The sequence below is a fragment of the Esox lucius genome, chromosome 12, assembly GCF_011004845.1.
Source record: "Esox lucius isolate fEsoLuc1 chromosome 12, fEsoLuc1.pri, whole genome shotgun sequence".
NCBI lineage: Eukaryota > Metazoa > Chordata > Actinopteri > Esociformes > Esocidae > Esox > Esox lucius.
Genome location: NC_047580.1, coordinates 1,450,586 through 1,473,329, shown reverse-complemented (window position 1 = coordinate 1,473,329; position 22,744 = coordinate 1,450,586). Strand labels below are relative to the sequence as shown.

General features: G+C 37.8%; 1 protein-coding gene across 4 annotated transcripts in view; it reads left to right on the top strand.

Annotated features, from left to right (window-relative positions):
* The first annotated feature begins 2,927 nt into the window (after positions 1–2,927).
* The window catches only part of otud5a (OTU deubiquitinase 5a), an 83,428-nt gene continuing 63,611 nt past the window's right edge, over positions 2,928–22,744 (top strand). For 3 of the 4 annotated variants that reach the window (XM_013132731.3, XM_013132732.3, XM_013132730.3), the window contains exon 1: positions 2,928–3,735. In XM_013132731.3, the coding sequence (XP_012988185.1) occupies positions 3,181–3,735 (555 nt within the window). In that variant the 5' untranslated portion in view covers positions 2,928–3,180. Of the gene's footprint in view, positions 3,736–11,979; positions 12,048–22,744 lie in introns of those variants that run through there. The other variant, XM_013132733.3, reaches the window with a different exon arrangement.

The window sequence follows — 22,744 nt, the reverse complement described above, 5'->3', positions numbered from 1 at the left end:
TAGTGGTTTGAGACACAGACTGGCAATCCAGAGGTCCCATGTTTGAGGTCCTGTGTTTGAAACTGAAGAACAAATACCCACTTGAAAATCCATTAAACTCCACCTTAATTATGACTAAAGGGTAAATTAAGTATACTTTAAGAAACCATTAAGTGATCATTTTTATGGATTTCAGCTCACTTTAAGTGATTTTAACCCTTAAATTTCCCTTAAACCATGCAGATAATCCATTAAAAACATACATTTACACCTTAATTGCAATTAATACCCCTTAATTAACTTCTTGAAAATCCATTAAACACCATTATATCAGTATTAATGGTTGGATTGAGTACATGTTAAGGCGAAAGTTGGAGGGTTTTGTTTCATAGTGTATTGCAATCATTTTCTTAATAAGCTGTTCATGTTGGTCGAACACACGGGGTAGGCGAGTTTGACTGAGGCTTCTCTCATTCTCAGGCAATGCTTATCCCTGTATGCAATGCTTCACTAGAAATTGACATAGATTTCTTAACTTTTCTAAGGGCATGTCAGATTTGGCGCACACAGTGCTGAATATATTCTCGTCTTGAATCTGCTGAGGTGCTTGCACTAGTAATGATCATTCAAAGAGGGATGCTCTGGCTTCTTCACATGGGCTTTAGACTCGAAGTGGTCATTATGTATTTTTACTGGTCCAATCAATATTATGTTGACAGAATTGGCAAAACAGCTTATCACCTGATGCATAATACTCATTTGGATATTGCTCGGCTCTGAATTTAGCAGTTAGGGTAATTTCTTTAGTTTCTTTGACAACATCAACATGTTTCTCAACGTGACAGCCAAGTTGTGAGGTGATGTATGGGCCCCACACGCATGACCCTCCCCTCTCAAAACACCCCAATCAAGAATGGAATTATTTACAATTATACAATTGTATACAATTATTATACAATTATGAAATTATTTAAGTTGCTACAATAATTAGGCTTACTTTAGATTTTTTATAAATCAATCTCAGACTTATTGTGGAAAATATTCCACGTTTTACAGTTGATTACATTTTTTTTTACCAACTTCCGGGATTCCATCTGCATTTTCTGCATTGTGGAAATCATAGGGCCCTATATATAATGTGTATAGTGTTAAAAATACAAATGGTTTTAGGTGTGTATGTCATCTGTATAGAAAGCTATTACATTTTTCTTCATGTGAATTTAGTGGTACAGTTACAAATATTTTGGAAAAAAACTAAACAGGTATGGGATTTGGAAAAAAGGACAATCAGCTAAAATCACCAAAACTAAAAATGGCAAATGGCAGGGGTGTACTCTAGACAAGGAAGGTCAGTGACCAAAGTGGTTGTGGAAGTACATGTCATCTGGATAGGAAGTTGTTAAAGAAAAATCATGTAAATTGGATAAGAGAGTTGTAATAACACACATTTTTAGAATATAAAATACAAACAATTCATGTTGGAAAAAGAGTTGTACCTTTGAGATGAGAGGTACAAGAACACACCACACTTGTTTGTAGATCTCTACCTCAAATGGATAGTGAACTATTAAAAAATGACCGTAGTAAGGGATAAAATCTGCTAAAATCCCCTAGACTAAAAATGGGTATATCTAAGGGGTGTACTGGAGACAAGGAATATCAGACAGTAAAATACAAGTGGATTTAGAGGTACATCTTATCTTGATTGGAAGTTTGAATTACAGTGTGAATTAGGGAATAGAGTTGTAATATTACAAATATTTATAAAATAAGATACAGATTTAGTGAGCTATTAACAAAGAGTTGTGCAGAATGAGGAATTCAGGAAAAATCTGGGAAAATGACAATGGCTACTCAAATTACATAACATTACATGAAATGGATTTACAAAAGGCCACATTGTCCCCAAGCCCCCTAGGCACATGTGCAACTTCTGAAATCTCATCTATGACCCCCGGCAAATTCAATTAATTTATTGTAATAACTAATTCCTGTACCGGAGGTTCCCAGCTTATCCCCTTGTTTGTTCCAGTATCTTGCAATTTTTAAATAAACACTTTTAAGTGTTTGGGATATAGGGGAGCGTCACTTGTTTTTTGCAAGTGGTCAAACAGGGTCGATTGAAAATGTATTTGCTGAACGGAGGGCCATCTACGTTCATTTCAGATCAAACTTCTTCTGGGTATACCTAAATCTAAGTTAATGTTTACTCCCTTGCATCGAGGAATAGTTGTATCCTTCATTCCGGATAACACATTTTTTACAATAATTACCTTAAATATAATACAATTAGGAATTGCAATAACAGATTATATGGTTTGTGCATATGGGCATCTAAAGATATTAGCCAAAAATATATTTTTTAATTATTTGGAACACCTAAAGTATTATTTGCTCATTCACCCAAATAAAGTATAGTAGGCTCTATCAGTGAAAAACAGCTCACAAGTCCTTACTCATGCTATTAAGTATGGAATATACAGTTGCGGAAAAAACTAAGAGACCACTGCACCTTTTTCTTTCTTTTACAAAAAAGTTGAATAGAAAAGTTTTGTGTGAGCATTCAATTTGCAGTGGTCTCTTAATTTTAACCCTTTTGTTCCTCACTCAAAACTTTCCTTTTTTCTACTTTTTTGGAAAGGAATGAAAAAGGTACAGTGATCTCTTAATTTTTTTTCCTGAGCTGTATGTATTTTCTATATTTACGTGGATAAATTAATGGAATTTAAACCCGGAATGTGTATACAGGTAACACATCTAACCCAATGTATTTTACATTGCTTTCCTTCCCAATGTATTTTTCATTGCTTTCCTTTATTATATCCTTTATACAAAGCTTTCCTTTATTCTTACACCAAGGATTATTTTATGGTTGCTAGGCAGGAAGACCATTGAGGACCGAAGACGTATAACGAAAAAAAGCTGTTGCAAGGGGGAAGTGACGTTGTTGTGTCGTCAGATCTGTGTTGATGTTTTGTGGAGACTAGAGAGCTTGGAGGACGGGAAGAGGGAGATGGTTTGTTTTTGTTCACATTTCCAGAGAAAACAAAGCCAAAAACAGATTATATCGATATATTTTGTCGGCGAAGTGTTTAAGGTCGAATACTGATCGAAAACGGACGGCGAAAACGGCAAAGTAGGCGTACTACATATTGGAAAGGAGGAATCGTCACCCCTTTGACCCCCTCCCGATAGGCAACCATGACGATTCTTCCGAAGAAGAAGCCGAACTCGAGTGTCGGTGTTTCGGACCACTCCGATGAGACTGACAGAAGAAGTGGCTCTGACACTCATCAACATCCACATGGAGGTCGTACAGGTGCAAGACCAAGGGCCTCGCCGCCGCCGTGGTCGTATCAAGCCGCTCCACCTTCAGTGAGAGAAGATAGACGGAACGAGGCTAGCTCTCGGCCACAACAGGCCTCTCCTCCGCCCGTGGGTTCAGGATCTCCTGTTGGACCTGGGGATGGGAATGGGACTGGAGGAATACCATGCGTTGCTGGCACTCGCGCAGAACTGTCAGGTAGCGTAGGCTGTGGTGGAGGAATTGGAAGTTGCTGCTCCGGGCCTGGTCTTAGTAAACGGCGGAGACAAGCAACCTGCCCTGTTGTGGCGGGTGGTGGAACACCCGGCGTAGTTGGAGGTGGCGGCGGAGGTCCCATTGCTGATTCGGAGGAAGGTGCGGGTTATAACAGTGAAGACGAGTACGAGAATGCTTCGAGACTGCAGTCTGAGGACCCAGCGACAGTGGAGCAGGTAAAGCTTTGTAAAATGTACTGTAGTTCATAAATTCATCTCATGGCCTCCGGGATGAACACGTATGAGTTAGTTGGAAGATTTGTCATTGCTCTGATTTTGCACATACTGTTCTTTGTTGTTGTTATTATTTTAAAATTACATTCAGCAGAAAACCTCCCGAAGATAAACCTTTCCCCCCACATTGTGGGAGAAACATTTGGGCTGTAAAATATTTGTGTTAACTGAAGAAAACTACAGGAATAACAGGGAGCATTCCCGAAATTACCAGTTTATGAATATATGCAAAATGGCTTGAAATGTCACTTGTTCTTAGCTTTATCTGTCCCGTTCTGTTCTCTGTCAACCACATTCATTTTGGCTCATATAAATTGGAATGGAAATTACTTTTATATTTCTGGAGAATGAACGGCCTAGTCATTTGGTTTCATATTATTCCTGGTCATAATAAAGAAATTCCTAACAGAGTGAGTGAAACAATCGAGTGTCATATGACATATAGTAGTTGATTTACTAAAGTGCTGCTAATCAAGATATTACATTATATGAGAGAAACATCAATTTTTCATTTGAAGTGAATTCATAGCTACAGTGCCCATACAGAATTATTGGCACCATAGTTAAGAATGCAAAATATGCTGTGATAAAAATGTCATTGTTTTTTGTCATGTTGATCTTATTCTGAAAATATCATGCATCTAACTGTTGCCCGAGTAAAAATTGTTCATAGAAAACAATTTAGAATCAATAAATTGTGTTCAAATACTTGCATGACACAATTATTGTCAAACCTACAGAATATAATTTGGGTATATTCAGATTAAGATTATACTTTCGGAACTCTTTAGTGGTTGTCCATGACATCCTGTTTCTCTGGGGTGTAAATATGAGGTGACACACATGCAAAGCTCTCTTAGTGATCCATCAACTTGGGTCATGACTAGAAGTGATAAAACTCATGTTAAAGTGGTATCACACTTTTTCTGAAAGTTTGAAGTTTGTCTAGCTATGTATTGGGACTTTGGAGAATGTTCAGAATTATATTTTGTTTTGATATTAGTAATTGTTTACTTTTCCTTGACAACATGTAGGTGTTAACATTGTAGTTGTTTGTCATTAATTCATTGGAAAATAATACAAAGTGCTCTAGCTGTTATGCTGATATTGGCTACTCTAACTTCAGCTACTTTTGTCACATACTATGGACAGCAATATTGCAGTAAACGGGAGACACTGACTTTTCTGACTGATTAGATTGTATCACTGTGATCCAGGTGATTAGTACCAATAATGTTGTACTACCAAGTAATATTTCCTGTACACTGGTATTATGCTTGACGTATGTCTTGAATTAATGTTTAAGGCTGTCCAGTGGAAAACTAGCTACTGAGTACAGTCACTTTGAGTAAGCATGTCAGTGGGTTATTTACACAGAGACCATGAATCTCAAGAGCATTAACATTAGCTAATTGGCATGTAATGTTATATATTGCTCACCAATTGTAATTAAAACAACCTTTTTTGATACATTCTGACTAGCTCCTGGCTGGTGTTACTATAGCCAGGAAAGAAAAATACAACAGTAGTTAGCTAACTAGCTTAACTATTGGTCTAGGCTACATGTCAGTGTGGTAGTAAAACAGGAACTCACTAAAAACATCCTTTTTTTTTTTTTTTTCTGATAACACACTCTCCCTGTCTCTCTCTGTCTTTCTCTCACACATACACCATTCTCTCTCTCCCTTTCTTTCTTGTCTTCTTCTTTCTCACACACAAGGCTACCAGAGCCCAGGTTATGTATTTTTTTATCTTATTTATTTATGTAACTAAGTAAACAGTTTGCACAGATATTGTGCAGGAGCATGTTTTCTATGCATGTTGTTTTTGGCTTACGCACTTATTGGTGTGTGACTGCACCTGTGCGATCAGCTACTGTATCCATGTAATTGCGTAACATTTGTGTGAATCCATGGAAAGTTTATGACTTCACTACAGACATGTGTTTAAGTGAAACTGTGCTCTTTTTCCTTTAGCAATTAAAGGAAACAGTGAAGCTTACACCGCTGGCTTGTGCACATTGTAAATGTACAGCGGTGTAAAAGCATTTCTCTTCTGTCGGATATTGCACATGCAAATTCTGGGGATGAGGTTAGTTGTGATGTGTATCTTTAAAAGATTTAGTTGGGATCACGTCACTTGCGATTAAAAAAGACGGGTTAGATAAATAATTTTTCAGTTCATTTGGCAAAAGAGGATTAATATGTAATGCTTATATTACATATTCTATTAGAATGTGATGTACTCAAGCATTACATATTAATCTAGGATTAATATGTAATGCTTGAGTAGATCACATAAAAAAAAAAAGTAGCCCTAAATGCGTAATGTAAACATGGCACTAACATTGTTTCCAAATCTTGTAGTATGGGTACTACATGCTTCCTGAAATAAGTAGGAGATGTACATTCGTAACATGGCTCGAGCACTTCTTAAATATGTTGAGCCACCTTTCTCAAGTATGGGTGCATATCTGCGTCTATACACCCATTGCTCTTGTAATTTATTTAACCCTGTTAGACTGGTGCTAAATTTGCTTGAATGCATTGGGGTGACAGTGTTTTTTTTTGTCTGTGTTGCCCCAATGGTTTTGACGTAGATGTGTCAACATGTTTGATGTGTTAGCAGCTTTGTAGGCTCCTTTTATCAAGCTGTGGTGATATTCATCAACACCTCTCTGTCCATCAAATTTGTAGTGCACTGGAATGCCGAAATGTTGCGGAAATTGAGATTTCAACAAAGCTGGATTTTACGTGCTGGCTTATCAATAACACTACTCTTCAATGTAGAACTAGCTGTTCCTCCTCGAGTTGTCTTAAAAAGCAATAATTGGAAAACTTTTAAGTTATAATTTTGATTACAACATGAGCAAAGGCTCTCGTTTAAATAGAGTTGTCTCCAGCTTGATTCATCGAAGATTGATTCATTGTCGATAAGAATTTGATGATGGCCATTTCAGTTTGGTATCACTTTAGTATCAGAAGTTGGCATCATTCCCACTGGTGATTGCTTTCGCGTCACATGCACTTGGTTTTTCTTTCGCAAAAAAAGAATGGATCCAACCTAAAGTGGATAACTTTCAGCGGGATATTCCACCATGAAGGAAGATTCTCTAGATAGCCAAGTTAGCACGGCAGTACATGTCCATGCTTCTGACCTCTGTGCCATTTGTGTGAGTGTTTTCAACAGCTGGACTAACATTAATCTGCCTGTGCTTGCGACTCATGTGAATAACCTGCGTGAAGTTGGCCCCCCACCTGACGCAAAACAGGCTCAATCGTTTGTGCCGTTAACATTTTAGTTTGTGCTGCTATCATTTTATAGATATTAAATAATATTTTATATTATATAATGTTTAATATAATATTTAATTCTGAAGTCACTCAGCCCCCCATCATGCTCCAAATTCCCTCAAAATAGGCTCAATTGTTTGTGCTCCATTTGTGCAGTTAACATTTTCAATTGTGCTGCTGTCATTTTTTTAAATGTTAAAGAATATTTCGTTGGTCATTCTGAGGTCACTTGGCACCCCCAACATACTCCAAATTCACCCAGTCTTGTTTTTGCTGGTTTGTGCCGTTAAAAGTTTTGTTTGTGCTGATGCAGGGTTTTATATATTAAACATTTAATTTTAGGTGATGGCATCACCAGCCCCTCAACCTGTTCCTAATTGCCTCAAAATAGGCTCAATCGTTTGTGCATAGTTTGTGCTGCTAATAGTTTTTTATGCTGCTATAGTTTTTACATTCCTACTGGATAGTGCACTGGTTTTACTCTCCACTATAGCTCTGTCATTATCCTTAAGAAGCAATGACAAAACTTTTACCGACAAAAAGTGAGCACAAACGTTTGAGCCTATTTTGAGTGAATTTAATCTATAAAATATTAGAACAGCACAAACCAGCACAAATGATGAAGCCTATTTTGCCATAGTTTTGCGTTGGGTGGGGGACCATTTCTACGCAAGTAAAATACCTTTAATCGTTTGCGCTCCATTTGTGCTGCTGTAATTTTTTAGACATTACCCCTAAAGAATATTTTTGAGATTCCAAGTCAGACTCCTGACTTGACAGTTGTCTAGGAGACACTCATTGACACCCTCCACAAGGAGTGTAAGCCACTGAAGGTCATTGCTGAAAGGGCTTGCTGTTCGCAGAGTGCTCTATCAAAGCATATACATGGAAAGTTCATTGTAAGGGAAAAATCTAGTAGGAAAATGTGCACAAGCAACAGGGATGACTCGCAGCCTTGAAAGGACTGTCAAGCAAAGCCGATTCAAGAACCTGGGGGAGCTTCAAAAGGAGTGGACTGAGGCTGGAGTCAGTGCATCAAGAGCCACCATGCACAGACGTGTCCAGGAAATGGGCTATAAGTCTCGCATTCCAAGTTTCAAGCCACTCCTGAACCAGACACAACAACAGAAGTGGCTTACCTGGATGAAGGAGAAAAATAACTGGACCGTTGCTTGGTGGTCCAAAGTCCTCTCTTCAGATGAAAGTAAAATTTGCAATCGAGGTCCCAGAGTCTTGAGATAGAGTGGGGAGGCACAGAATCCAAGTTGCTGGAAGTCCAGTGTGAAGTTTCCACAGTCAGTGATGATTTGGGGTGCAATGTCATCTGCTGGTGTTGGTCACCTGTATTTTATCTAGTCCAGAGTCAATGCAACCCTCTACTAGGATATTTTAGAGCACTTCATGCTTCCATCTGCTGACAAGCTTTATGGACATGCTGATTTCCTTTTCCAGCAGGACTTTGGCACCTGACCACAGTGTCAGAATGACTGGTAACTAGTTTTCTGCCCATGGTATTACTCTGCTTGATTGGCCATACTGTGCTTGATTGGCCAGCCATCTTGCCTGTCCAGAACCCCATAGAGAATCTATGAGGTGTTGTCAAGGGGAAAATGAGGTACACCAGTCCCACCAACACAGACGAGCTGAAGGCCGCTATCAGAGCAACCTGGGTTTCCTTAACACCTCAGCAGTGCCACAGGCTGATAGCCTCCATGCCATAGAGCATTAATGCAGTAAATCGTTTAAAAGGAGCCCCCAATTATTGAGTGCTTAAATTAACGTACTTAGGAAACCTTTGCAGGTTTTTTTAGTTAATTTACTGATTAAAGCTCTTCTCGGATCGACTTTTCTGTATTATAATTGTTTTATTGTAATATATTAGAGACACTGCATTTTTGATTTCCATGAGCTGTAAGCCGTAATCAAGATTGAAACCAAAAAGTCTTGAAATATTTCACTTTGTGTAATTAATCTAGAATACAGTGGGGCAAAAAAGTATTTAGTCAGCCACCAATTGTGCAAGTTCTCCCACTTAAAAAGATGAGAGAAGCCTGTAATTTTCATCATAGGTACACTTCAACTGTGAGAGACAAAATGCGAAAAACAAATCCAGAAAATCACATTGAAGGATTTTTTTACGAATGTATTGGTAAATTCCTCTGTACAATAAGTAGTTGGCTACCATCAGTAACACACTATGCCGCCAGGGACTCAAATCCTGCAGTGCCAGGCGTGTCCCCCTGCTTAAGCCAGTACATGTCCAGGCCCGTCTGAGGTTTGCTAGAGAGCATTTGGATGATCCAGAAGAGGATTGGGAGAATGTCATATGGTCAGATGAAACCAAAATAGAACTTTTTGGTAAAAACTCAACTTGTGTTTGGAGGAGAAAGAATGCTGAGTTGCATCCAAAGAACACCATACCTACTTTGAAGCATGGGGGTGGAAATTGTGATGGTAATTCCATCGATCAACACTCTTAAATAATGAAGTACAGAGACGAAATTCTCTAGGCACAATTAACAGTTTATTAATTATTTGCAAATAAGAGAGACGCGTCAAACGCTTACCAACATAATCGTCCGAGGAGTCTCTGACTCCATACATGCACAATCTGTATTTATTACAGTGAAAAGGGGTGTGGTAAGTTGTTGCCCATCTGTCTTGTGTCACAAAGGCTTTACCCAAAGGGCGGCCTGTCCCCCCACCTTATCCTTCCTCCCTTAATGTTTACTGTAGTGTTTACCTAAAGGGGCCAACTGACCTTACTCCCCCCAAGGACCACATTCCTGAGGAACAAAAGACTGACACCCTTCTTTATCTAGGCAGGAGGACATGACCCAAATACCTAATAATCCTCTGATATCATACAGACATGTGTGTCACAATCAAAGTAAAACTTTATATACCAACCAATGGAAAGACAGACATTTCTCAAATGTACCTTAGATCAAAATTTCCATAACAAAATATCATGCTTTGGGGCTCTTTTTCTGCAAAGGGACTAGGACGACTGATCCGTGTAAAGGAAAGAATGAATGGGGCCATGTATCGTGAGATTTTGAGTGAGAACCTCCTTCCATCAGCAAGGGCATTGAAGATGAAACATGGCAGGGTCTTTCAGCATGACAATGATCCCAAACACACCGCCCGGGCAACGAAGAAGTTGCTTCGTAAGAAGCTTTTCAAGGTCCTGGAGTGGCCTAGCCAGTCACTAGATCTCAACCCCATAGGAAATCTTTGGAGGGAGTTGAAAGTCTGTGTTGCCCAGCGACAGCCCCAAAACATCACTGCTCTAGAGGAGATCTGCATGGGCCAAAATCCCAGCAACAGTGTGTGAAAACCTTGTGAAGACTTACAGAAAACGTTTGACCTCTGTCATTGCCAACAAAGGGTATATAACAAAGTATTGAGATTAACTTTTGTTATTGACCAAATACTTATTTTCCACCATTTTCTGGATTTTTCTTTCTCATTTTGTCTCTCATAGTTGAAGTGTACCTATGATGAAAATTAAAGGCCTCATATTTTTGAGTGGGAGAACTTGCACAATTGATGGCTGACTAAATACTTTTTTGCCCCACTGTATATGGAAGTGTCACTTTGTGATTTGAATTAAAATTTTCCACGACATTCAAAGAGTTGCACCGGTGTATACAACACTGAAGCAGCACATAAAACTTTTAATGGCACAATTGAAGCACAAACAAACAAGACTATTTTCGTTGAATTTGGAGCATGTTGGGGGGCTGAGTGACCTCAGAATGACCTATAAAATATTCTTTAATATCTATAAAATGATAACAGCACATACTGCACAAATGGAGCACAAATGATTAAGCCTATTTTGCCAAAGTTTTGCATTGGGTGGCGGCCAACTTTATTATGTAAATATGCTCATCTTTTTAAATAGGTAAATCAGTAGGCATGCTCCAATAGGAAAGGGATGATAGACGATGTCAGTACAAATCGCAATGGAAAATTCACATTATTATGACATTGTGGAGAAATTCCATAATCAGGATAATCGTAAATCAGGATAATCCTCACAGGAGTGACTTGAAAAAGCTCTGCCAATCGCTAAAGTGTCCCTGACTAGTTGCTTTGTTTTACAAGTGGAGTGCACATCTCATTTCACGTTGTACTGACACTAAACATCCTCTGCAATATATTGTCAATAAAGCTGAATGGCTCTGCTAGCGGGCAACCATATAAATATAGAGATAGACATGTTCTTGTATTAATAAAAGAAAACCCTTGCTTTTTAAAGGCAACAGAACAAGATTTATGTAATGGAAGAATATCAGCGGAGATAAACCTAAGCCGGGTAAGAGAATAGAAGAATATTCAGGGCTCAACATTAAAATAGCTTTGCCACCAGCCCAGTGTGGCCGGTGAGTGCGATTTTGTTTTTTACTGTCCCTCCTAGCAAAAGTTTTATTTTATCAGTGTTACAGCATATAACCAAATACTTTTGTTACTTAACATGTTTAATCCTTTATGAAATGCATTCTGGATATATAAAAACTAAAAAATACATTGGTATTTTTTCACATTGGTAACTATAAAAATGTATAAAAAAGTTACAGTCAATAAAACATTTGACTTTTAAACAAGGCACTAACTCATTCATCCCTAGGGGAACAAGGCGTACTAGCTGCATTTAAACTCCTGACCAGCACGGTCAAAGGCCCCTAAGATGGATTGTCAGCCACTCGCTTGGCTGTCATACAGACCAGGTGCTGTTTGCTGTTGGCATGGCTGGTCAGGGACTGTTTGCGAAAGTTGTCAGTGCCTTTGTAAAAAGACCCACATTTGTCCGCTCTAGTCGGGAACTGCTGACTGTGCTTCTCCATCACACAGGCAAACTCAGCCCAAAGGTGATTTTCCTGTCATACCAAAGTCAAGTAGTCCTACAACAGTGGAAGGAAAACAGCACACATGATTTCATCAAAGTCGAAACAGGTAAATAATTTTTTGCACTGAGGTAAAAATATTCGCTTTCGTTTGAGCTTGTAGTTATCTTTCGCTGTCTTTACTTAAATAACTCACGCACGTTTTTAAATGTTTTATTGAAAAACTATACCAGACAGCCACGTGTCACTGCTCAACTCTTGACTGGGCAACAACGCGCAGAGAGCTGCAAGGTAGTTATTTGTGTGTTTTCCAGATTCCGAAACAACTGGAGGATGTTGAGTTTTTAATGCGATAATTTTTTCAATCTTTTTTTGCAATGGTCTGTTCAAGACAGTGACTTTTGTTAGTCCATTTTTATTGTGGAGCCCTGATATTGTCAGTAACAAAAATCGAAATTAATTTGTTATACAGATGTTGCTCTTTTATATTCGTGCCAGTCTACACATAGCTACAAGCACTCTTGCAACACATCTTCTCCTACCTTTGGCTATTTTAAGACAAAAGGGTTTACAATTCAAATGTCCAGCTCTACGTCACAAATCGGTCAAACTATACAACACATAGTTCTGTTCATGCCTCCCAGTTTATTAAAAGTCTCTTCATAATAACTTTATAATTCATTAGAATTTTTTAATTAGAATTTTTTTTCACTAATAATGAATTACTGTGATACCTTTGATGAATTACATAGGAAGCTGGATCATCTTCATGGTTCTATAAAATAATTAGCGACATTTCTTATTGAGACAGATTATGTTTTATATTTTGTATATCTCCTAATAAAAAAGGAATTTCATGAATATGATTCCAGTACTAAGTTTAGAGGTTAAACGAATTTTGCCGCGCTGCATGTGATCAGCTATGTGATCTAACATTACACTTCATTCTCATTGGTAAGTTAATTCACAGGGAGCGTCATCCTTTATCTGGGGGTATCACCCATTAAGAGTGATTTGCATCTGCCTGGGTACTCTCTGGCCACCTGGCTGTCGCAATTATTACATTGCCTGATCGAAATGATTTGAGCCACATCACAATTATTTTTATAGACAACAATCTTTGTGCACATTGTTATTATTGCAAAATCATGTTTCCAATTTGAAAAAGGGATTTTGAGGCCAATGTTAGAATTGTCTCAACAAATAGGCTACCATGCAAATTATGTCCATTTACATAAAATGTCAGAGCGGATATCGGCATTAATTGCTTTACAAAGGCCTAAAGCACAGTTGCTTGATAAACACAATACATTTGATAAATAAATAAAGGAAAGGATGATTTACAGTAGCCTACACTGTCACAGTGCCACTGCTTTCACGGACTCCACTATTAAGCACACTTGTTCCTGATGACATCACCCAGGACTTCCCATCATTATGCACACTAAATCCTCATTACTAGGCCTACAGCTAAGGAAAACTATTCACCAGGGTTTATGTTTTCAGGCAAAGGCGTTTCGCCGGGAATCCGGTGTATTGTGGCAGATGAAAATATCAACCGCTAAAATGACCGGTGGGGAATATGCCAAATAAATAAATAGATTAATAGCACATTAAATAGCCTAATATTTTGTGACCTGATCCAGCATAAGACTCTGAAATATCGAAAGCGAAGCAGACATAACTGGGCCGTTTTTTTCAAAATGAGCAATGGTGCAACTGAGGCCAGAAAATGAGGTTCAGTAAATGATCTGAGCCTATAGTATAACTTTCCGCAGAGCCTGACAAATTCTTTTTTGCCCGTGTGGGCTAGACATCCTATGGAAATGGACATCATTGCCATGATAACCTATTTGTTGAGACGTTTCTATCATTGATGTAAAAATCCCTTAGTCAGATTGGAAACATAACTTTGAAATCAAAATATTGTGCAAAAATATTGTTGTCTATAAACATAATTGCGATCTGGCTCAAATTATTTAGATAAGGCAATTATGTAGCTAATAATTGCATCAGCCCTACAGTTGGTATACAGTATTTAAACTGAGTATATGCTCAATTCACAAAGATTGTGAAGAGTTCATTCTGCTGACTAATTTAAATAAAAAACATTTGTTGGATCTAGGGATGTGACGATAGACGATTTTAGTACTAATCACGATGGAAAATACTAACAATTATGATTTCATGGAGAAATTCCAGAATCTGGATAATCGTAAATTCGGGATAATCCTCACGAGTGACTTGAAAAAGTTCTGCCAGTCGCTGAAGTTTCCCTGTCTGCTTGTTTTATTTTACAAGTGGATCACACATCTCATCTCACATTGCACTACGCCACTAAACATCCTCTGCAATATATGGTCAATGAAGCCAAATGGCTCTGCTAGCTTAAAGAGAAGAATATTGTAAGTTAAAATAAAAATGTTAATTAAATTCTTAAATTCTTAAATTATTCTTAAATTATTATTGGGATTGTATTGTAATGATAAAAAGAATAAACTAGTTTTCCAATTTCTTTACAACAGTACTAGTCTAACCAATACACTTAGTAGTCTACAAAAAAAAGCTTCTGATCATGTCTCCACTTCCCGCTACATTTAAATACCTGTCCATTCCATTACCATAGAAAATAAGCAGTTGAAACAATGTTGAGCTAAAAAAAAAACAGTGATATGCTAGAAGACATCCAGCTACGATGCATGCAGGAAAAACCTGTTTACAAACTGCAAATTGTAGAAAATATTCATAGGATATACATTATACACATTTCTATCGATTTTTTTTTTTAAATATTGGAGGCTTATTGTTAATGCTTTCCTACTGAAAGTGACAGGAGAAGGCAAATAGAATATAATTTGCATGGGCCAAAATAACATTGACTGTCTACATAATGTGCACAATACATGGTGTGCGCAACATAACCGGGAGCTGTTATAATTAATTATAAAGTTATTATGAAGAATTGACATATCAAATAGGCCTATCATTAGCTAATAAGGCAATTAAAATACGCACTAATTGTATTGTATAGATAAAAAAAAAAAAAGTTCTCCAAACTCCATTGCAAGAATGCAATCTTAAATTTAGAAAAGACCCATTATTTCCACCAGCCTATTATTGGTCTCTTCCCTGAGGATGCGTTTTAGAACCACTTGAATGTGCTTCACTGTCCGCCTAGGAAGTGTCCTATAATCGAGGTCTTCGTGGTATCACGAAATTCATATTCCTGACGAACTGTATCCGTGACATTTTTATCCGATAGCAAAACATCCATCAGATTTTTGTAAAATCAGTACCCAATTTGACTGATATCTAAAGTCAGCAATATCCAATCCAAAATATGCCCAGGGTGAAGGATAATCTTAATTTTTTTTCAGATAATTAGGATACCAGACAGAAAATGTGTCCAAAAGACAAAGGCTGCATTAAGTCCGCTAAATTGTTTTAACCTGTCTGGCAGTGGCCATTGAAAAAGTTTGTATTTTATATTAGTATAGCTGGGCCAGTCTCAGATTTCTCACGATCTACCATTTAGTATTTTCATAAAGACATTTCTATTTTATAAGGTGCAGCCAAGAAGAGAGTATTATAAACATATCTCACGTTTTTTAATGTGTGCGTTTTCATTTATTTGTTGAATAGGAGCTTGAGCGTGAATTAAGCCTACCTGGCCTCTGTACATATGTAGAGTATAAAGGTGTGTGTGGGGTGTCTGATAGTAGGCTCATTAAAATGAAAGTCTCTCAAGAGTTAAGGTTCTTCTACATTATCATCACCTCACACACAAACTCAACAGTGTTATAGGCTATTCATTGCGATGGAGAATGATACAAAGAATAAGCTAGTTTTCCAATTTATTTACAATAGTAGGCTAGTCTAACCACTACACCTAGTAGCTTACAAAAAAAATATCAGATTCTGATCACGTCTCCACTTCCTGCTATATGCAAATACCTGTCCATTCCATTGCCGTGGAAAATATGCTGTTGAAACAATTTTGTGCACTGAATATGCTGTTGAAGCATAAAATGTGCACGTAAGTGCATGCATCCACAGGTCAGTACCTGTAAGAAATTACATCTATTTTCACCCCTGATCCTCAGATCAACTTGAAAGGTCTCTTGCCAGCCACCGAAGTGTTCCTGACTGCTTGTTTTATTTAACTGGACAGTACAACGAAATGCAGTTAGCTTCTAACAAGAAGTTTGAATAGAAGTGGGCAGAAAATGTACTTATAATGTATGTTTACTTATAATGTAAATTTACTTCTTATGTTTTAAGTATAATGTATGTTACAGATGTGACATATTGATGTGCAATTAAGGCAAATGCGGTACATGGCAATTCTAAATGCCACTAAACATCCTCTGCAATGTATTGTCAATGAAGCTGGCAACCATATACATTTAGAGATTTACATGTAATTAGAGTATTAGTTAATTATTAAAAACCTTTGATATTATTTTATTCTAATGGCTTTTTAAATGCACAAGAACAATATTTATGTAATGGAAGAATATCTGATCAGCAGTTGAGCTAGAAACCAGAGTTGCTATTGGGATTGTTATTAATCGGGATAAAATTGTTTTGGCCGGGATATTCTTAGCATGAATTGTCCCACCCCTAGTTGGATCACAGAGTTTGTGTTGTATTGCTGTTTAAATGTAGGCTATTATACAATATGGATATTTAAAACAAATCTGGTAGCGCTTCTGTATGGCTGGAATTCTCGAATTGTAACGCTGATTTGATAAGACAAGATAAGCGACTGAATCGCGCTTGTCTATCAAATAATAATGTTGCAAAATTTGGCTACATTGCAGCATTGCAAAACTATTCTAAACTTGATTTTAATATATTGAAATTTCGATGCAAAGGTGTTTCAGTAAATTATCTATACATTTCCACAGAGCTCTTAAATGTTCTGACATCCTGGATTTTTATCTTGCTTTTTTATCATTATTCCTTCAATATAAAATAATCAGGCCTACTGTACCTGACTGTTGTAGTCTAACTTTTATTTATTTGTCAAGGCATTTGATTTGGAACATACCATTTTGAACACCCTACTTCGACTTTTCCTAAATTGGTGTAGCATATATTACATTGTTCTGTTGTCAGAATTCTATAGTCACAGATTGAAAACTATTTAGAGACTAATTACAGTTTGTTTTACATCGTATTCCTACTTAGTAACTGGTTAGGCATGTGACTGTACAGGTATTGTAACAGGCACTTTGTCTCACCCGTCTCTCTCTCTGGGTTAATGTCAAGTAATTAACAGTAATTTGTTGACTTTAGGTCCATTTGACAGTAAATTAACCAATTACATGTTCTGTTCAAACGCCATTTTATTAGAAACTTCAGTCGTTATTTACCTCTGCAAGTATTAATGAGACATTGATGTTTTTAACGTGTAGCCTATAGGCTCTGTGCACCAGCGTAGTGAGGAACTTCCGCTTTTGTCTAGAAGTCGGCATTGCAGTTTCCTGTTTACTTACTAATACAAATCCGCATTAGTAAACACCTAAACTCACAACAAGATGAGTGACGCTGTTGTACGAAAAAAAAGAAATAATGTTCGTGACTCATTTAAGTTTCAAGGTACAAGTGGGGCATCATTTTAATCAGGAGAATGTCCTCTTTTTAATAAAATATGGCTTTTTTTTTATCCTCTTTTTAATTTTAAATTTTTTTTTATATATACTTCCACGTAACGCAGGTTTAAGCGCAATTAATACCAAACCATATAGGACCAGATGTTTACTTGCTATGCCAGTTGTTATTTTTCAGTTTCATTGTGAAATTAGGTTACAGTAGTAAAATAAAAGAGGAGACCTGTTTTGGTGCACGTTGCTAACTAGCTTAGCCGATAGCCGGCCGGCACACCACAGTAAACTACTAACCCTCGTAGTTGTGCAGATAATACGTAGAGTTTGAATCCCTTGTTCCGCTTGCTTGTTGGAGCAGGGGACCAGGCATCAACAATTCGATGGACATCACTAATGCTTATTTTAGGCAGTTCTTGAAAACATTTTGGGCGACGCGAGTGATTGCCTTAAGTAAACCGGAAACTGATATGCCGACATCTGGCTAAAGTGGAAGTTCGTCCATACGCTTGTGCACAAAGCCTAATGCCTGTTAAACAGACTAATCATCCTTCATGTAAACACGCTATGTTAATCACTTAAATTATATTTTCGCTTGGGTCTAAGGTGGCATATTTTACTTTTATCAAAGAAATCTGGTGGGAGAATGTTTTATTTTATTTGTTTATTTTATTTATGTTTTTATTGATAGAAACAGATGCAGTCTTCAGGAAATATTTGTGCAGAAAAGTGGCATCAGTGACGGTAAAAATCTGCAATTAGCCTACATAAATGTTATCTTAATCGTTGTAATCAACAGTTATATTTCCAGTCAAATAATTGTATTTCAATTTATATAATTACAATAAACAAAAAGGAAGAGATTCATGTGTGTAGACCTATTATTAAATATACATTCTCAGAAATAACAGCTAATCAAGCACAGCAACATGGAATCGAACACAGCAACATGGCAATCCATAAATAGGATTATAGTAAACAATATTCTTCCGATTTGAATGTTTTATTCTGGCCATATAAGTACAGATGCTGGCTTGAATAAGAGCAGTTTCAGGTGGGTGTTGGTGTCCTCACTGATGCCTCCTGGTGGCCATTCTTATTTTTATTTTATGTTTTTGTCCATGCAAGTGCAACTCGCCGCGGTATAACAAGGCATACCGTGGCATACCTCGTCACGGAGCGCTTCCTTTGCACTGGAATTAAACGAGCCACATCTGTATGTCATCTTGAGTTGGAAAATCAATAACCAATCGGACTGGGATCTGAAGTCGGCCATATCCAATCCGAAATATGCCAGAGATGATGGATCATCTTAATTTTGTCGGATAATTAGGCAATCAGATCCATGTTCCGAAAGAAAAGAAGGCTGCATTAAGTCCTCTAAATTGTTTTAACCTGTCTGGCACATGCATTTTATATTTTAAGCAATGTTTTTTTGTATTTGCTGCTTTTCTTAAAATACATTTGATTTTAAAATGGAGAGGAGGAAAGGAGGTGCTGCTTCAAGTCTCTCCATAATGGAGATGTTTCAACAGCCTATTAAGAATGCTGCTGACAGTGCTTCTCCATCACACAGGTAGACTCAGCCCAAAGGTGATTTTCCTGTCATGCCAAAGTTGAGTAGTCCTACACTAATATTGAATGTGTGCTAGCTATCTAACCAAAGTATTGTGTAAATTAGTTACTGATAACTTAAATGTTCTATATCTATATTTTTTGTGTTGAAATAAGTTAAAACTAGATTATTGTATAGTCAGCTTAATAGATTACTGGACAGTCAACCAAAATAAATGCTAATACAAAGCCTGAGAAAATCGAGAGGATGAAGGCAGGCTACGATATAAAGAGAAAATCAGAGGAAAGAGTAGAGATGCAGACAGTTGAAATGAATGCAGAAGAGTCCACCCGTAGTTGATTACCCTACTTCACAAGCCCATTAAAGTGTATATGCATAATAAATGATGCACACAACATAAAATGTTGTTATGAATTATAAAGTTATTAGGAAGGATCGACACATCAAATAGGCCTAATTAGGCACATAAAATGCAAACACAAACACGTGCACCCACAGGTCAATAAGAAATGAATCTACTTTCACCCCTGATCCTCAGATGATTGACTTGAAAAAACTCTTGCCAGTCACCAGTGTTTTTGACTACTTGTATTATTTTGTGTGGAGGGCGCACATCTCTTGTTGTAGGCTACTATGCCAATAAACAAACCGTATTGTAATCCTAAGTATTCTTCTTTTTATTATTATCATAACATGTTTATAGATAATCCGGTAAGAGGAAACCCTATTGTAATTGTTATTTTTATTATTAGGGGTTCTCTGATGGAGAAACCCTATTGTTATGGCTCCTCTGGTAGCCATAACAATTATTACCCTATTGTAATAATGTTGAAACTGCTGTATTGAAACTGCTGAATATCTCAAAGTCCCTTGTAAAAAATGCTGTAACTTTACACACTGAAAATATAGATCACGAGTATCTACCACACAGACACCCGCCCCGATTCCTCCACCAGGGACGCTACAGTACACGATTAAATTTGCTAATTTCAAACTGATGGTATTTCCACCCCATTTGACTTATAGTGTTGCATCTTTGTGTACATGCCTCATTTCTCATGAGGAACAAAAAAGCCTCAAGAACCCACACAATCCGCCATCTTGGATTTTTCAGTACTGTGAACATTTGCCAAAACCTACTAAATATTTCTACTTTTACAAAATCGGAATCACCTGCTTTTTGGCTTACATGTCTCATACGTGCATACCTAGATTGATTTCAGGAATAAGACGTCTTGCCAGATGGCGGATAAAATTACAGATTACTGTACAATATATGTATGCAAAATATTAATGTCGGCATTGCTTTATGGAACAATAATCTATACACGTCATGTTCATTCTGCCTTCTGACATCTCCCACATTTTAACACTCAGTGCATTTGTTTTTTGATATCTCAAAGGATGGCGAAATGACTCTAATGGACACAAATAATTACCTTAAAATATACCAGTAATCCGATTGACCTGACTTTGTGTACAAGTGTCTCATTCGTGCCTCCCTATAGGGTTATAAGGAATAAGATATATATTGAAAGAAGGCAGAACAATGACCTCGGGAAAAGGTGGTTAATATAAGTCCATTGGACAATAGAAAGTATGTGATACAATGAAGTAAGCAACTTCTATGATGTCTGTGTCTCTTTGTCACACACACACGTACACACACATACACACACATGCTTATTGAAACATATTTTAAAAATCATATACAGTGGGGAGAACAAGTATTTGATATACTACCGATTTTGCAGGTTTTCACCCTTACAAAGCATGTAGACGTCTGTCATTTTTATCATAGGTACTCTTCAACTGTGTGTGACGGAATCTGAAACAAAAATCCAGAAAATCACATTGTATGATTTTTAAGTAATTAATTTGCATTTTATTGCATGACATAAGTATTTGATACATCAGACAAGCAGAACTTAATATTTGGTATAGAAACCTTTGTTTGCAATTACAGAGATCATACATTTCCTGTAGTTCTTGACCAGGTTTGCACACAGTGCCGCAGGGATTTTGTCCCACTCCTCCATACAGACCTTCTCCAGATCCTTCAGGTTTTGTGGCTGTCACTGGGCAATACGGACTTTCAGCTCACTCCAAAGATTTTCTATTGGGTTCAGGTCTGGAGACTGGCTAGGCCACTCCAGGACCTTGAAATGCTTCTTACGGAGCCACTCCTTAGTTGCCCTGGCTGTGCGTTTCGGGTCGTTGTCATGCTGGAAGACCCAGCCATGACCCATCTTCAATGCTCTTACTGAGGGAAGGAGGTTGTTGGCCAAGATCTCGCGATACATGGCCCCATCCATCCTCCCCTCAATACGGTGCAGTCGTCCTGTCCCCTTTGCAGAAAAGCATCCCCAAAGAATGATGTTTCCAACTCCATGCTTCATGGTTGGGATGGTGTTCTTGGGGTTGTATTCATCCCTCTTCTTCCTCCAAACACGGCGAGTGGAGTTTAGACCAAAAAGCTCTATTTTTGTCTCATCAGACCACATGACCTTCTCCCATTCCTCCTCTGGATCATCCAGATGGTCATTGGCAAACTTCAGACGGGCCTGGACATGCGCTGGCTTGAGCAGGGGGACCTTGCGTGCGCTGCAGGATTTTAATCCATGACGGCGTAGTTTGTTACTAATGGTTTACTTTGAGACTGTGGTCCCAGCTCTCTTCAGGTCATTGACCAGGTCCTGTCGTGTAGTTCTTGGCTGATCCCTCACCTTCCTCATGATCATTGATGCCCCACGAGGTAAGATCTTGCATGGAGCCCCAGACGGAGGGAGATTGACCATTGTCATCTTGAACTTCTTCCATTTTCTAATAATTGCACCAACAGTTGTTGCCTTCTCACCAAGCTGCTTGCCTATTGTCCTGTAGTCCATCCCAGCTTTGTCCAGGTCTACAATTTTATCCCTGATGTCCTTACACAGCTCTCTGGTCTTGGCCATTGTGGAGAGGTTGGAGTCTGTTTGATTGAGTGTGTGGACAGGTGTCTTTTATACAGATAACGAGTTCAAACAGGTGCAGTTTATACAGATAATGAGTGGAGAACAGGAGGGCTTCTTAAATAATAACTAACAGATCTGTGAGAGCTGGATTTCTTACTGGTTGGTAGGACATCAAATACTTATGTCATGCAATAAAATGCAAATTAATTATTTAAAAATCATACAATGTGATTTTCTGGATTTTTTAATTTAGATTCTGTCTCTCACCGTTGAAGTGTACCTATTATAAAAATGCTTTGTAAGTAGGAAAACCTGCAAAACCGGCAGGTTATCAAATACTTGTTCTCCCCACTGTAGTTGCAGTGTCTTACCACCGTTTTCCTTTGCCAGTGTTTTTGTCGATGGCCTTACTGAGTGTTGCTGTTGTGTAAGAAGTCTGTATGACCATACATGTACACACAAGAATGTCCCCTGCCAGACTATTTTCCTGTGCTTATCCTGTTGACCAACTTCTGTGCTGTCTATCTCAAAGTGCATTACACTAGCAGCACTTTCTTAGCCACCCACTCCATTGGCTCCAGCGCAAGACTCTTATACCTAAATTTAACTAGACATTGTATGGTGGAAAATCACTAACTGGAATTAATCACTAGGCTATACAGAATCC